General features: G+C 44.4%; 1 protein-coding gene across 1 annotated transcript in view; it reads right to left on the reverse strand.

Annotated features, from left to right (window-relative positions):
- Window positions 1-15771, reverse strand: part of arfgef1 (ADP-ribosylation factor guanine nucleotide-exchange factor 1 (brefeldin A-inhibited)) — a 64414-nt gene extending 48643 nt beyond the window's left edge. Inside the window, exon 1 of the mRNA XM_031584413.2 lies at window positions 15418-15771. Within this exon, the coding sequence (XP_031440273.1) occupies window positions 15418-15541 (124 nt within the window). The 5' untranslated portion in view covers window positions 15542-15771. The remainder of the gene's footprint in view (window positions 1-15417) is intronic.
- Between the last annotated feature and the right edge of the window lie 1844 nt (window positions 15772-17615).

Here is a 17615-nt window from a genome sequence, read left to right on the forward strand (position 1 = left end):
CAAACGCAACAATTGAGCCGACATCTACCATGGAGACGCTGTATTGTGTTCAACATTCCAGACAGTTGTTGACTGCTATGCCTAATTCAGCTCACCTGAACACGCACGCGCACGCACGCACACGCGCACACACACAAAAAAAACATTTGTACTGATAATGCCATTTCAACTGATAAGATGAAATCAAATTTGACGTACTCTAAGCTTGTTATGTTTTGTTTGCACCTCACTAAGGACTGTAGAGAAATTATTAGCACTGAGTCATGCTCTGGATTCTGACCTTGAAAACACTCATACTGCAAAGGAATCAAAAGACCCCCCCTACACACACACACACACACTAAAAGAAACTATTCATGAATACCAGGCTTAGCTGCAAATAATCACCCGTCACAGCAAATAATCACCCGTTGTTGATGGAGATAATGAGTTTACATCAAAGACCTATGCGGCTTAATCACTCACTTTAGAATGTATGCATGCGTCTCTCTCACACACGCGCACACACACACACACACACACACACACACACACACACACACACACACACACACGATGACCAGGAAATACTCCCACATTCACCAACGGATGCATTTCAAATCCACATTCCACTCCCTCTTTCAATCAGCTCTCGCAGTGTGTGGTGCAATAGCACATTGGGACACCAAAACACATCCCTCCTAATAGCCATGCTAATTACACCTTATTAAAAATGAATGCTCAAGCTCAACTGAAAAATAAAACCTCAGATAAAAATGATTAAGAACAATCATTAAATACAAACACAGAAGTGGCACACACACACACAGTAGTGGCTACTTAGCCAAGTTTAACACCCACTAGGACGTGGATGCCAAAGACCCATTTTAAATATTATTGAAGCCAGTGCCGGTAAGACCGCAGCGACAACAATGGAGGCCCTTGTGTGGCCAACGCAGCACAGTGTCTCACTCAGTCTCGCTAAGTCTCACTGAGTCGCGCTACATTTTGTTCGAGCTCCGAGAGTCTCACCAGCGGCTCAGAGCTCCAGCATTCCCCATGGGCATGAGAGAATATATCAACCCAAATAGGCAACTGTGTGTGTTATTCACTACGGCTGCCATCCGTCCCTCTGCAACTCTCATCTACGTGTGTGTGTGTCTCTCTCTCTCTCTCTTTCTCTGTGTGTGTGTGTGTGTGTGTGTGTGCATGGGTATCTTAGTGTGTATGTGTCTCTCTCTGCCTGTATGTATGTATGTGTGTGTGTGTGTGTGTGTGTGTGTGTGTGTGTGTGTGTGTGTGTGTGTGTGTGTGTGTGTGTGTCCATATGCTGAAACCACAAAAAAACAGTAGCCCCTGGCTGGCAGCTCTGGTGTATGAGCCTATTAAAAGCCCCCCTCCTTGTCCTGACACTCCCAACACGGTTTACCGCTGGCTTGGTGGTTTTAAAAAAAAAAACTCTAAACAACGTGCTGCTGATTTTTTTTTGAAGAAAAAACACCCAGACAACATACAACTGTGGGACTTGCACAGCAGGATACCGACAGGCATACACAAACAGGCAAAAACACGTGCGCGCACGCACACGCACACGCACACGCACACGCACACGCACACGCACCAAGAGTGCTGTATGTGTTTGTGCAGCTTTGGTAACTGATAGCATGGGCAATAGCCTTTGTTCTTGCCCAGGTGGTTGAAACAGAAGCCCGGCTGATGCCGAAGTGCAGCTTTCAGGCAGTCTGCCCACAAGTCACGTCACGTAACCCGAGTTTGGGTAACACTAGGCTGACTGGTTGGCCTCCAAACAGAGCCAGAGTAGTGGAAATGAACGTCGCCAGCATAGTCCCATGTTTAGAACAAACACAGTGACCTTTCAGTGGCTGCTTTACCAGCTTAAACAAACACAGCACAACCAGCACACAGATTACAGCCTAGCCCGAACTTGTGAATGGAATTAAAGAGAGGCGATAGCGAAACGTTTAGGCATTATTTACTTTTAGCACTGAGTGCAGGGTCACGGAAGAATAGGCTCGATGAGTGGAATCTGGTCACAGGCAGTACTGAGACACTGAGACTGTAATAACAGCTGGAGCAAATCTGTTAGATAAATAGTGTCATAGCACATTCTAACTCAACCCGGTGCGCAGTGGGGAAAATAAGCTGCACAGTCCTTGACCTTGCTGATCCGATGTTTTCTACAAGGACTCTGTTGTTAAATCTACAGCCGCCGCCGCTGCCGAGGTCTCGGCTCGCGACAGAAGCCCTCCGCAGCCTCGACTCTGGGAGCCGGTACAGCCTGCTGTCGCCGGGGCTGCTGTCGTGACGCAGCATAAAGCCGGCTAGAACAAAGCCAAGGTCTCAGCCACGCCATCAGTCTTCTCCAAAAGGGTTCAGTCGTGCGTGTGTGTGTGCGTGTGTCTGCGTGTGCGCCTATGTGTGTGCGTGCGTGCGTTCGTGCTTGTGTGTTTGAGAGAGAGAGTCTGTGTGTGAGTGTGTCTATGTTGTGTGTGAATGTGTCGTTGTTTGTGTGATGTGTGCGTGTCGGCCTGTCTGCAAGTGTGTGTGATCCACTGAGTGATTTTGAGGGGTGTTTTGACACCACCGCTGACATGGCAGCCGTCGGAGGACAGGGGTGGGTGTGGGTTTGTGTGTGTGTGTGTGTGTGTGTATGTGTGTATGTGTGTTTGTGTGGGGGGGTGTGTGTGTGAGTATGTGTGGGTGTGGGTGTGGGTGTGGGGGTGTGGGGGTGGGGGTGGGGGTGTGTGTGTGTGACCACAGCAGCAGCTGGGGACAGACAGCAAGTGGGCCGTAAGTGGAATGTCCCTCTTTCTGTCTCTCCCACCATATCTCTCTCTCTCAAATCATTCCGTACTCTCTCTTTCACATCTCTCTCTTTCACATCACTCCCTCTCTCTCTCTCTCTCTCTCACATCACAGCCTCTCTCTCTCTCACACATCTCCCCTCTCACATCACTCCCTCTCTCTCTCACTCTCTCTCTCATCACTCCCTTTCTCACATCACATCATTCTCACTCTCACTCTCCCGTTCTCACCACCTCGATCTCACTCTCTGTATGTCTCCTGCTCTCACTTTATCATATTCTGTCTTACCCGTCTCTCTCTCCAGACGCCTTCTCTCTCCCCCCATCTTCCCTTCTCTCTCTCTCTCTCTCTCTCTCTCTCTCTCTCTCTCTCTCTCTCTCTCTCTCTCTCTCTCTCTCTCTCTCTCTCTCTCTCTCTCTCTCTCTCTCTCTCTCTCTCTCTCTCTCTCTCTCTCTCTCTCTCTCTCTCTCTCTCTGTCTGTCTGTCTGTCTGTCTGTCTGTCTGTGTCTTTAGGGGTGAGGACCGGCCCTTTGACGTGACATTCACACCCACCCAGCTGCAAAGGGCCAGTGCCGGAGTGCATGTCTGGGGAACATCTATCTGACAAACATGGAGAATGTGTCTGAAATAAAGACCTCAGGCCGCGCGGTCCACTTTCACACAGCCCTCCCCCACTCTTACCAACACTGGTCACGTCTGATGCCCAGCTTGTGTTTAAAGCCGTCACAATTAAATCAGTGGCGCTGAAGCTATATGTGCTAATCCATTTACTCTGTGGGTCTTCTGATGAAGCTTAAAGCCTCTTTAACTCGTCCTCCTCCCTGACGTTACAGCAGCAATGCGCAGTTGTATGTTTGTGTGAACAGTGCAGCCCATGTGTGGAGCTGCTGAAACAACTCCACCAGGAAGCCCTCAGCTGGATAAGCCAATCCTGCTGACTCCAGGCTGTTGAAGCCCACAGCGCTAATTCAATATCCACTCGGTCTGGCAGACACACACAGACACACAAATACTCACACACACACACACACACACATTATGAAAAAACAGTATTACACCAATTAAGCACCAATCTGCTGGTGTGTGACAAGCAGTGGCCTGCTCTGGCATAAACACACCAAGGCCTGGGCTTCTCTGTCTGCAGGGGAGGAGAAGAGAGGAGAAGAGGGGAGATGAGAGGAGAAGAGAGGAGAAGAGAGGAGAAGAGAGGAGAAGAGGGGAGAAGAGGGGAGATGAGAAGAGAGGAGAGGAGAGGAGAACAGGAGAAGAGAATAGGACAGAAGAGAAGAGGAGAACATGAGAGGAGAAGAGAAGAAGAGAACAGGAGAACAGGAGAGGAGAACAAGAGAACAGACAGTTAAGAGAAGTGAAGAGAACAGGAGAGGAGAGGAGAACAGAAGAGGAGAGGACCCTAAGACCCCCACAGGACCTCAGCAGTGACCTCACGTGACTAAGGCTGTGACTGAGAGACTAAGGGAGAGTGCTGGAGATGCTGCAAACACTGTTGGAGATCCAGCCAGCCCATCTGTGTGTGTGTGTGAACACATTGAGATGTATCAATCTGTGTGTGTGTGTGTGTGTGTGTGTGTCTGGTAGGCTGGGGGCTCTCCATCTATGAGTAATTCAGCTATATCAATTTATGCTTGTGTGTGTGTGTGTGTGTGTGTGTGTGTGTCTCTCCCTGTGTGAAGTCATTCTGCAGTGAGGCTGTGGGCCAAAGCGCAGCGTGCCTCCGGAGAATTCCTTTCATAAGGCAAGACTCCAGGCCCTCCTCCCTCCTCTCTCTCCCTCCCTCCCTCGCTCACTCTTTCTTTCTCTCCCTCCCTCCCTCCCTCTCCCTCATCCTCTGCCTTTTCCTCCCTCTCCCTCATCCTCCGCCTTTCCCTCCCTCTCTCCTGGAAGACTCCATAATCCCCATTCCACCTTGGGCCTCCTCTAGAGCCCTGCTCCTTCTGTCGCCCGGGGTTACTTTCCTTCACTTCACACCCCTGGTTCACGAGTCCCCAGATCGGGTCGAGTTAGCAACCCAATCCCCTTTCACCTGACAGGAGCACATCCAAGCGCCTCGTTCCTCTACCGTACGGAGATATTACCATTTCAAAAGACACGCCAGACTTAAATGCGCCGCTGATTCCGACTGAGGCTTGATTCGCCTTACAAGACCGGTGACTTCTTTCCACCCTCCTCGGGGTAAAATTGGCATGCCGGGGTTGGTGAAAATTAATGTGTGTGGTGAACTTAGGCTAAAAAACTAAAAGAGACAAACATGCAAAAAACTGTAAACAACAGGGACATACAAGCTCAGTATTTAAGTGCTATCACATCAGTTACACACACACACACACACACACACACACACACACACACACACACACACACACACACACACACACAGCCTTTAGAAAACTCAAATAAAAAAGGGGAAAAGCTGCCCACCTAAACTCAAGCATCTGCACTAGGGATGGGCATTCGATTAAATTGTCTTAATCGATCGTCGGGAGAATTAACGATCGATTTTCGATTAATCATTAATATTTTTATATTAAAATTCACTATTTATAGGCTATATTAAAATGCAGTGAAAATAGAAAAAACACAGCGTGTTTCCTCATTGAGATATTTATTACAAGATGAACAACTCTTGTGGCAGTTAAACTTACAAGATGGACAACTCTTGTGGCAGTTAAACGGGATCCGTTCAATGGTTACACTTGAAAATATGCGCTGCTGTACTCTTAAGCAGCGGAGCCGACAGCTAGAAGCCGGTGCTCATAAACACAACTGACCTTCGTTTTTTTTTCTCTCTAACTAATTAATCTCACATTTTGAAATTCATTCATCTAGATTCATCGTGATTAAAAGTTTGTTTTCTTTCAAAGACTAAATCTTATAAATTAACGAGTAATCACTTCATTCATTATTTTAGACACTGTTGTTTAATTGTATTTTGTTCGTGCTCTCTCGCCATCAGCCAAGGAATGTATGCGAGACACAATGGTGCCCCTCGACGGTAAATCGTAAGAATTGTCCCCTGAAGCAATTCGAATCACCTCAGTCAGCCCACCGTCTTCAACTATGTTGATGGGCCGACAGTCACCCGCAACCTAAACTGCTACAGCGTTGGTAACCTTTTCACGGACTGGTCTAGTTAATTTCCTAGAGAAGTCGTGGAGTGTGGGTTGGCGACCATCTAACCTGGGACTGCTTTCTGTCGGGTGCTTTGCATTAAGGTGATAACTTAAAGATGAGCTGCTTCTGTGATAGCTACATTCAGCTTGACAAATGCTACATACAACTTTAGTTTTGTCGATTGTTCTGTCATTTTGCCTCTTAAACAGAAACTTTCCGCCCAACAATCCCTCAGCTCTCTCCATCTTCAACTACCGTCTCGGTCTCTTCTATCTAACTGACTGCAGACAAGGGGCGGTTTCGTGCCACGGGTCAACGCGCACCGGAAGTAAACAAAGTTGCGTTAACTGCGTTCAAATATTTGATTGCATTAATCTCCGCCACAATAATCTCATAGAATAACGCGTTAACTTTGACAGCCCTAAAATAAATAAATTACACGCACACTACGCAACAGAACATGCATTAGTTTTAATCGATGAAAAAATAATTTCATCGAGGAAATTCTTAATGATCAATTAATCGATCGTCGATTAATTATGCCCATCCCTAATCTGCACAGCCAGTTAATAAACAAGCCTAACGCAACCCCGTCTCATACACTAGAAGCTGAACGTCACGATTCAAACCATAAACAAAGCTACCCTGTGCAACACCGTACAGATCACCTGAAAGCACATCTGAGCACGATCGATCAATACTGTGTAGGTGTGAGAAGACAAATGGATAGCCGTCTCTCTGCAAGACAATATCACACTTAAACTTAAACTCCTGTTGACTATCTGGTTCATGTGGTCTTTCTCTTGCAGATGATCACCAAATATTGATTTCAGTGGACAAGTGCAAGTGACCCCGAAGCACACGTCTCAAAAGGCACAAGACGCCAGACGCCAGACGGTCTTAGGCTCACCTATGCAGCCAAACATGCTAAGCCACGTGACGGTTCTCATTACCTTTCTCCTGATTTAGCCTTCACAGGAAACCACCCCCTGCCTAGAATGCGTAGTGCACTGCACACACAGAATGACTGGATGGCAGGGATGCCCATTTCAATGGAAGTTTATTGATTGGTTGACTGGTGAACAAACCACATTCAAATGTTAGTTGTTTAGAGACAAAGAGGGCCCAGATAAGGTTTGTTGACAGAGTGTCGAATAGAGAAGCTAGAATAGAGCTAGCTAACCAGATCATTTCAAAACAGTCATTATGGAGGCTGTCATTTTAGTTATGAATAAAACATACAAAGAAAGTTGGTCTCTGCTGAACTTCAACTCAAGAAATCTTAACACACGCCGTACGCACACGCACACACACACACACACACACACGAGAAGACACAAGAGCAGGAGATGACGGGTTCGATGTCTGACGCCACATGCACAGTCATTACACATCCGCCCAAGTCTGACGACAGCTCAACTGATCTCCTCTGCCTGAAAACACGCTCACACACGTCAGCAGCTGCTACTGCAGCCCCTGATGCTTCCATGGTGAAGTTGGAGGTGGAGAGAAGTGAGGTGGTGGAGGTGGTGGAACCAGTCTCCTGACATTTCCATTGTGCGAGGTGAAAGCAAAGGTTGCCCAGCCGTAATTACACTTGGAGGCAGATCAGGAAGTGTTGCAGAGGGTTGCCCTGGCGACGTCACGGGTGGGCGGCAGGGTTCTGTTTACACCCCCACTAATCAGAGCATCGCCGTGACAACTGATTTAAGACACGGCTGTGTTTCATTTGCTGGAAGTCTGGTGACTGTTTAAGGCACCCCGCCGGAATAATGCTAACCAACACACCGAGTTCACTGAAAAAGATGGCTGCTCACAACAGCACAGTACTCGGCAGTCACATTACTCTCAAGCTCATTATCAATTTGTCAGGCCTGAGGGAGCGTTGCATCAGTGCTAAAGATGAATAGCTAAACAACTCAGGAAGAGCCAGAGGCTGTGCCATGGACTCTGTTTTTATCCTGAGGAATGCTGTGGCCACAGAGCCAAAGCCAAATTAAATAAAGACGACTGCAGGTGGCCGCCAGCACAGTTCCTACCGCCTAGGCGGGGAATACATGAGAGAGAGTCTGTGAGACTTCGACGCCATGCATGTTCTGCTGTCAGCCTACACCTGTGTTGGCCAATTTCACAAGGATTATGTGTTTCAGCACTTATCTCCACCCCGTTTGTGGCGCGGTACGAACACTCATTTTGTGCCACCCTTCATCTCGCTGCTGACAGACTTCAGAGGAGACTGGGACACAACTGTACAGATTGGTGCCTATGGCTGTTTGACAGCATCCATACATATTAGGCCCTACACATACATATACATGTGTACATGCATATTGAGCATGTTCTGAGTCTTCAGTCTGAAGAATGAATAATAGTGTAAGGAAAGAGTGAACATGAATGCTCCTCATCATCTGTGTTACAGGTGTCTGTTCTCTTCTCTCCTCCCCTCACCAGGACTAAATCAGCAGGAAGCCCTGTTTGGCTAGTAGCAGGCGGTCCTTCTGCATGACATGGTCACGGTTTTCCATTTTCAAAGTTTTTTAATTCTGATAATACGTACGTATTTAATCTGAATTTCTGTTTAGTTTTAGTTAGTTTCACAAGAGGATTCATTAGTTTCAGTTTAGTCTGAATTTCATGGACTTATTTCCATTTAGTTTAGTTTACTATAGTTTCAGTTTTAGTTTTAGTCATAAATCAGCTAAGGACAACAGTTGTCAAGGATCAGTGCAGTGTGAAAAATAATCTGCTTATCACTGAAGATATCAACGTTTCAACATATACGATAGACTGAAAGGCTGTTAAAGATGCAGTGAGAGATTTGGTTTCAGTTCCGCGAAGGGTTGCTGATATTTGTGCTCAACAGCCAATCAAATTACACCCCTCCCTTCTGTGCTCCTGAAACACCATGTTGATTGGCTGGGATTATTTATAGCTCGGTCCGAGCCATTATGTTTGTTTCCCACTTACAAAGTCAGGACTGTGGACGATCACCATAGTTCTTTTGAATGCAAACACGGACAGGTACAGCTAGATGAGGTTGTTAAAAACATTACGTTCATAACTCCCAGTCCCTGTCTCCCTACACCCTTTCCCATGGATGTATGTAAAGTGTATTCCCATCAGTGGTAACTTTGAAGGTGACGACGATTTGTGGGATTTTCCCCTTTGATTTCTACACCACAGAAGCTGTTACCTACATTTACCACGCATTTGTTTGTGCCGCTTTCACTATTCAATTAAAAATAGTTATTTTAGTATTTTTAGCAATCATTATTAGTTTACTTTAGTTTTCCATTTCTTCAGGAATTTTAGTTTACAAAAAAACAAAACGCTTTTCGTTTGGGATAATAACCCTGCTGCATGGCAGTATCCATGAAAACAAAGACGTTCCAGAGAAAGGCCTGTGAGGCCAGTGTACCAGCCCTAATTAGTTCATCCGTTGGTTTTAGACTGGATGGAACACTGGCACAAGGCGGCCATGGATTATTCAACGCCGCAACCAAATACCTGCTGTGAGGTTGTCAGGCTCTGCTATGGTCACGGTCATGCTACCCTTTCCCCATTCAAATCCGATCGCTTAGATAAGTGTTGATTTTCTAAAAAATTTAATAACAATGTACTCTCGTTTTCTTAAACTTCTGTATTCCCTTGTTTATTTTTGTGAAGCACTGATTTTCTCCCCCAAATGAAGGCACCTCGCCTGAGCCCAGAAAGCTGTTTTGGTGGCAGCTTACCCAGACACCAGCGCAGCTGAAGGCACATATTAGGCACCAGGCTCTTGAAGTAATCTTCAGCCGCGCTGCCACACCTGCGCAGGGGGGGTTGAGAGTCCCCAGAGGCATAACGAGGCTACATCCAGTGAATTAAATTTAATTTACCATGTTCACTGTGGGACCACTAAGCAATGGTGATGCCCCAATGGTGGGTCTAGGCTCCTAGCCAGGCTCTATTCCCTTCTACCCGCACCATCATTTCATTTGATTTCAGCTCTTTCAATGACTCTGTGTGTAAATATGACTGAATGAGTTTGTGTGGTGTGTGTGTGTGTGAGTGACCCTCTCCACCAAGCTTGAAGTTCTCTGAAGTTTACTGATACTATTACATGGTGTGTCAGAGAGTATGGAAACTACCCAACAGTTCGTGTGTTTTTGAGTGAAGGCTTTGAACCACGAGAAAAACACAAGTCCATTACAGATAGAACATAATTTCCTGAATAACGACAAAGAAAATAAAAACCGCACCTAGCTCTCTGCACTCTATCTATACCTCCAATACATTTTCTGCCCAAACGTGTCTCAAGAATCATGACATGACTGACTGTATCCAGGGTAGCATTTATCAAATGCAGGGAGCCCGGCTGCCCGTGACATGTGTAATAAAGACATCTGGCAGCTATGGTGACAAACGAACAAACTTGTGGTTGTGGAAAACATGCTATTCTGAGTAAGCATGTAGTTCGGGGTAGGCTACGGTAATGGAGAAGAGAAGCAGCTATCAGGTGACTGCTGAATAATAGATAGTGATGACCAGGGTGAATGCTGTGTGCTCTCAGGAGTTCTAGGACCTAGGGTTCTATACTGTTCTAGTTCTATACTGACACATTTTCTGTGTTTGTCCATTTCCATTTTAAAGTGCAGTCCACGATTTGTTGATATTTGAGTTTGACAGCCAATCAAATTACACCCATCACTTTCATGCTGTTGAAGCAACATGACGATTGGATGGAATTGTGTATGGCTCAGTCCGAGCCAATTTGTTTGTTTCCCATCTAGAGCCTGGGCTGTGCACAAACACAAGAGTTTGTTGAAGACACACACAGAACAGACAGCTAGAGGACAATGCGGAGCAATTTACTGAATGTGATAAAAAGGTGTATTAGATTTGAATCGTGGACGGTACCTTGGCACTGGTAGAGATATTTACCACACGACAGCTGCAAGCAAAGCTCGAAAGCAAATTGGTCACTGATTGCAAAAAAACAGATTACACATCAATAGCTTGCTCAATTCAGTGGTGCACCTATTGTGCAGCGGTTAAGAGCAACACAATTATTTAAAATGTTTTCAGTGACCGTCTATGTGTGATTTTCATCAATAATGACCTGGAAAAAACACCCATATGACAAATTGTACACATATGTGTAGTGAATGACCTTGTGTGACCACTTCTCCCAAATGCGTCCCAATTCTCACAGCAGGCCTAATGACTCCTAATGCACCTTATGTTGCTCTTTGATGGAAAAACACATGGTTGTAGGTGTTCCAAAATAACATAATATAGGACTCCTTAATTAAAGAGCATATTTTAAAAAGAACTCCTTGGGTGTATGATTTTTTACATCAGTAAGATGGCAGTTTTAATATGAGATGTTTCGTATATTCCTACAACCTGAAAGGCTCATTTACAAAATAACCGTTTTGCTTTGTGCCCAGCACAATGATGGGTCTATTTCACCACCGCCTAAGGTGACCCGCAAAACAAAGGATGGTAGTAACAGGCAGGCATAGCTAACACACATTTAAAAACAAAGGTTAAGGAAAAGCTCCTGAACAAGTTCAATATGAGCCGCATTTTGGGTAAAGGCAAGCTAATATCCACTATATTAGATCACATCAATCCACCTGCAAAAAATATCCCAGAATTGTCAGTCAAACGTCAAGGCACAACTGTTCACTAATGTAGTGGGTATTGTGTTTCAGTTGTTAAGGGATTTGTAAGGGTAGCTAACTGCTAACTGCTGCTACTATGGTCACAAGAACAGAACTCTACTGTTGAAGGCGCAACAATGAGCAGATTGTACAATTACCATAGACTGCCTTAAAAAAAGGTTTGAACTGAGTTCTGCTGGGAATCAAATCTGCTCCAGCTTTCTTATCTCCATTCTCAGCACCATAGCAACATTCCACTCCTTGGGAGACATGAGAAAAACTCCTTAAATTCCGAAGAACGGCTGCAGCAGCCCGACTTAGAAATGACAAGCGGCTCACAAAATACCCTCACATGCAGCTGTGAGCTCGGCGAGCGGAAAACTGTGGAATGAGAGAAATGTCCCCTACAACAGCTGACTAGATCCGATCCAGCCGAGACGAGGCTGGGCCAGACCTGGGCCAGGTTTGGGATGCATCCTGGCCAGACACTGCTGTCATGAGGAGATGAAGAATACCCACTACAAAATATAAACCACTTCAAATACACTTACATTCCCTTTGTTTACCCCTGAAACTATGCAGAAGCCCTTCATTTATATTAAGTGGTTCTTAATTTGCAAACGTGCTCTCTTAATTTTCCCACTGAAAAATGAGTATTACTTTCAAGGATAATTTAAGGTGTAAATGAAGGGGTTCTGTTTTGTAGTGACCGTGCTCTGCGACAGAGCTTTGGTCTATGAGGCCTTCTGGCTGCTTTCACAAGAGAGAGGGCTTCAAAGGAGCCCCAGGCCTGGTTGGATACCAGGAGCTAAAAGCTAAAACCTTTCCATCTACAAATACCAACAGCACTTTTCACTGAGGTCACATGCGCACGCACAACTTCAAGAGCTACACTAATTTCAACCATTGTGTGTGCATACACAGTGGACCTACTGTTAGGTACAGAAAGGTAGAATAATAGCAGGAAATGGCTGAAGAGGTTGCAGAGCCTCCAACCCCTGCTATAAACGACGGTGATAAGAGAGTAATGAGCTGGGGAAATGGACCGGCCTCATGCGGTGGGTCCCTCTGCGCTTAGAGAAAATTAACCTCTGAAGCCACACAGCAAGCCAAAAAGTTGTTCATCAGCATTTTAAGTCAACATTCTCCACGCTGATTAATGCACACTTTTATGAAATGCAAATTCTGTCTCAATTTGATAGCCGACTCTAATTAATTACTACCAAACCAGCCAAGTCCTCAGCTGGAACAGCAATTCCATTTTTAATGTGGATTTATAACCTTCATTTCTCTGAATGAAAACACTTAGTCATCTTCAAACCCGAGATTTCACACAGAAGGAAGTCAGCTTGTGGCCTGCAGGTTAAAGCTCACCTCACCCTCCCAGCGTGGCCTAAACACGCTCACACCTGCCACCAGTTAATAAAGTTTCACCCGGGGAGAGGTTCAGACTCAGCAGGTAGATATTACATTTATGTTATGCATTTCATTCTTTAGAACCTGCTCGGGATACAGATAACAATGCTCTATATGTCTAATGAAGACCTTAAGAGTGGGTTGTCAATCAGGTGATAATACCCATTGTGAGATATGAGACAGCACACGGATCTTATTAAATATCGATTGTGACTTGCAAACCTATTTGACAGTGAATCCCTCTGAATGTGCTAGGGGGTTCCTTGCAGTACCTCTACCCATTCATAAGAACCTGTTAAGAGCACTTATGGAGTTCTAGAACTCAAAGAGAATGGTGGCCTTTATGCACTGACAATTAGCCTACAACCCAGGAGCAGGAACCTTATCGCCATCTTCCTCTGCACTGATGAAATCTCTATGCGCTTCCTCTTTAGGCGGAAGGTGACATCAGACATTGTGCAACTGTTTGTGGTTGAGGACCTCCATTATAATATTAAAGTGTGCCCCCCCCACCCCCACCTCTGAGCCTAACTCCCTCCTCTGCATAATTCTGAAAAATAATAAAAAGTATGCAAAGGGCTGAGGGTGGGGAGAGAAGTCCCAAACGGTGGACTCTAAGTCAGCATTGGCATTGCAAAGTTCAGGATGATTTTAAACAGTGGATGGCGTGTTGAGCCATTTTCAACCAATTAAATGCAGATTTTTCTAAAAAAATTATGGCAATTTTGTCAATGTTAACATCAGTATTGCTGCATTTGCGATGATCTCAAAACAGATTTAAGTGTGCAGTAAGGAGGCTATCTGTGGGGCCGGGGTTCAGATGCTAACGGTTCAGGTCTCAGTGAGACAGACATAGTACACATCCAGGGGTATGAGTTACAGAATCAGAAGATACAAAATAACAGTAGAATAGCAATATTCGGTTCTATCAGTATTAACTTAAACAAGTTTGTAACTAACCTTCCCTGACTCTTGGCTTGCAAAGCTGAAGTAGCACTTGGCTCAGTGGTCATTGTTCTACGAGTTTGTGAATGCATTTTGAGTGAAGGTGCTTCATAGGACAGTGCGTTTCTGTGGGAGGTGAATTATCACTCAACCGCCCCTCATACAAACACATTGACAAAAATACACAAGTTTGACAAATTGACAAACTAGGTCAGTTTTGAATGACACACTGTGCTGATAGGCTTCCGACTATAAATACAACACAGAATGTGGCAGGCTACCTTATGTTGCCTTCTATCTGCTAGCACTGACAACATGGGAAAATCCACTGGATATGGTCTAGAATGGGATGTAGAATTCAGCAGCGTTTTTTAAGTCTACTAGAACAAAACCAAAACATTAGTTGACGTTGCTGAGCAGATTTTGAAACAATCCCCTGCATTTCAGGAGTTCGGGGTAACAATTAGGCGTCAGCTAGTAAGGCTGTGTTTCTCTGCGGTTTGGCAGGACGAGAGGGCTGCAAGTGCAAGAATGAAAACGTATCCTGGAGATGGTACGTGCTGGCAAAAGTACACTTATCACGGCTGACACTTCCTTAACTTATGTGACAGTCCCTCGCTTATTCTCAGGGCTAGTGGTAGCGAGGCCATCGCTCCTGAAACAGACATCAACTGCAAGGCAACCTCCACAGTGGCATATCAGACACCACTCCCCACCGGTCGTGTGGGGCAGTAGATTCGCGAGCTAGATTTCACCATTAAGCCAAGTCATTGTTGTTTATGCTAGGCAGGAACTGGGGGGCGGACAGACACATCCAATCCTAACAAGCAAAAAACAGAACATCACAGGATTCGACTAAAGATCCGACATGTATTGGATTATTGTAACATTGAACCCGACATAAAACAGTCTGATTAAAACGAATGTACCGTGTGCCACCTTCATTTACGATAGGCTACACTCTGCGTTAGGCTATAACGTTACGGGTTGATGACAAAATGATTCTATTGAAAAGTGAAAATAGCATCCTCTCTTTTCTGGTGCATTTATCATTTTATAATCGTGTTCCAAAAGCGAGTTTATTGTCTATTTGGTGGGATGTGTAGGCTACTAAGCAGGCTTTAGTGGTTTCAAAAGACCAGGAAGGTAGCCCTGACAGACTGCACATTTCCTTATTTCTCACGTCTGCTCACACATGATCATCATACAAATAGCTTATTTTGCCAACAGATTGATTTGAATGTCCACATAACAGTCAGTTGTAAACACATTCAGTCTGGTCGTGTTAGTTTTGCGAATTAAATAATAACTTCCGCAAAGGCTTGTAAATCTTGCAGGCTAAATTATAGCTAGCAGTGAATTTTTGCAACAATGTAGGAACCCAACACCTTACCGGTAAGATTAGCGATATACGCATGACGTGTGCAAATCTAGGACTAACCCAAATTACGATGATTTATGAAATTAAACTCACCTAATGCCACCTCACAAGCTTTGCGCAGTTGAGAATGGTGAGCCTTTTTAACCTCCTTGTCGGCTAAGATCTTTTCCAAAGCTCGGGTTAAAAACATGTTTTTCGTTTTTTTGCCTTCATACATGACGCGCTGCAACTGGGGCGAGGAGGACCTGTCCCAAAGGCGAAATACTCTTCAAATGTATGTATTCCTTTAAAAACTACACCGATTCTGGCCTTGGTAGACAAACATAAATAAACCCAGAAGGTGGGGTAAATCCCTTAGTTTTCCATCAGCGACCTGCCTGCGCCATGTTGGAAGGAAACGACGTCACGCACGTTAAAAACGGCCGCAGTGAGGCAGGGTGAGTCAAGCAGAGGTTGAAGGAAGGAGGGAGGGAGGGAGGGAGAGAGAGAGAGAGAGTGAGCGTGAAAGAGAGGATGGAAAGCAGAAACATTGATGGGCTGCTGTTTATTTTTCTAAACATGAAAATGTTTGCTAGTGGTTATAAAATAAAGTGCATAACAATATTGGGATTGCTCCTGAGCTTTTGACGATATTAGTGACTACCCTATAATTAAGGCACTCAATTGGAACAACTTGAAGATATTTTTTTTTCTTGTCTGTATCTACAAAAAACAACATTGAAGTATTATTATATAATAGATTAAATGAAATAACCACCGTGAATGTTGGCATTGTTAAGCATATGTATGTGGGATATTCACAATAAAGCCTGATGCTGTAAACATTTTGACAACCCTTTAGTTGTAAATTGAACACCTCTGGCATTGTGTGTAGATCGTGTCTCCTTTCACCACACACAGACCTTGCATGGGCTCTGATCAGAGCACAGAGGCTTAACCTTCATGTTTTGTTGTGATTTAGGGAGAGCTGTTAAGCATTTTCTAATAATACGGCCTCTCCCTCAGACACTCTGGGTAGTTCACTGAAATTATGTAATCGCCCTGGCATAGTTTACTGAGTTTGCAGTATTTAGTGAGCCATCACCATCAGACAGTGTTTAGGTAAATTCCACTGTTCTGCAAAGTGTGGACTCATAGACAAAATAAAAGCATTACTGCACGCAATGCATGTTTTCAGGATTGAATGCATACCTTACTTCATGTGTCTCAAAGTGGATTTTTTGAAGATAAGAGGATCCCGGTCTCCTAGGGTTTTGACATTTCCACTCCTTTAAGCAGGGCAGAAACAGGCCCCCTACTGTTGCGGGAAAGGTCACCTAGATTCTTACGTTAAGAGGTGGACTTTCTTAACTCCTTTAAAAGACGAGGGTTAAGGTATTAATAGGACTGTCTTGTAAATCATATTGCTAGTGCGTAAAGGAGGTTTACTGAATGATGCCAAAAATCAAAGTAAAATCAAAATAAAATCAGTAATTCAGTAAAATCAAAATAAAATCAGTAATTCAGTACCAGACAACCAGACCTGACTGCTGCAATGCTACGCTTTGCCATTTTTAATCAAGTGGAGTTAGTTCATGCAGAAAGAGGCAAATACACATTTTTTGAAATGATACAAAACGGCAATATTTTTTTCCTGTTGGCGTTTACATTTAGAATGTTCTAGTTTACATGAACAAGAAAACAAACACAGAGTAGATCACTTTTTAATAATTTAGCAATTATATGGAATGCTCTTTTTGAAATGCACTTTGAATACAAAACCTTGTAAAGCCAGTGGCCTGATGATATTGTGACATGTAGCTCAACATGTTTGTGTCCTCGGGATCATTTTCATATTTATTCACTTGTTTATTAAAAGTGACTTGCAGTGTTCCCCAAGGGAACTCAAACCCATGACCCATAAGTTATCTGGAGCTCTAACTACTATCGATAGTTGAACTGAAATACAATCAGTTGTCTGAAATACAACATACATGTTCAATTGGGGATTTCATGAATAATATAGCAATCATGCAAAACGTCCATTTGCTGTTGTCGTGGAGGTGACAATATGGTTTGCATCATTAGTCAGGTAACATGTCGGTAAGGGAGTTGCCTGACGGAAATACAGGGATTCACATTTGTTGCAAAGGGAGAAAAATATATATTAAACTGACAGAAACAAGAGCTGGTCGAAGACTGATTTGGTGTTGAGCTGTATGAAGATACAGAAAACTGAGACAGAGGCCTGGGGAAGGAGAAGTTATTAAAACCAGATCTAGAATTCAAAGGACCAGGGCCAATCTTTTGTT

The sequence above is a fragment of the Clupea harengus genome, chromosome 17 (genome assembly GCF_900700415.2).
Source record: "Clupea harengus chromosome 17, Ch_v2.0.2, whole genome shotgun sequence".
Classification (NCBI taxonomy): domain Eukaryota; kingdom Metazoa; phylum Chordata; class Actinopteri; order Clupeiformes; family Clupeidae; genus Clupea; species Clupea harengus.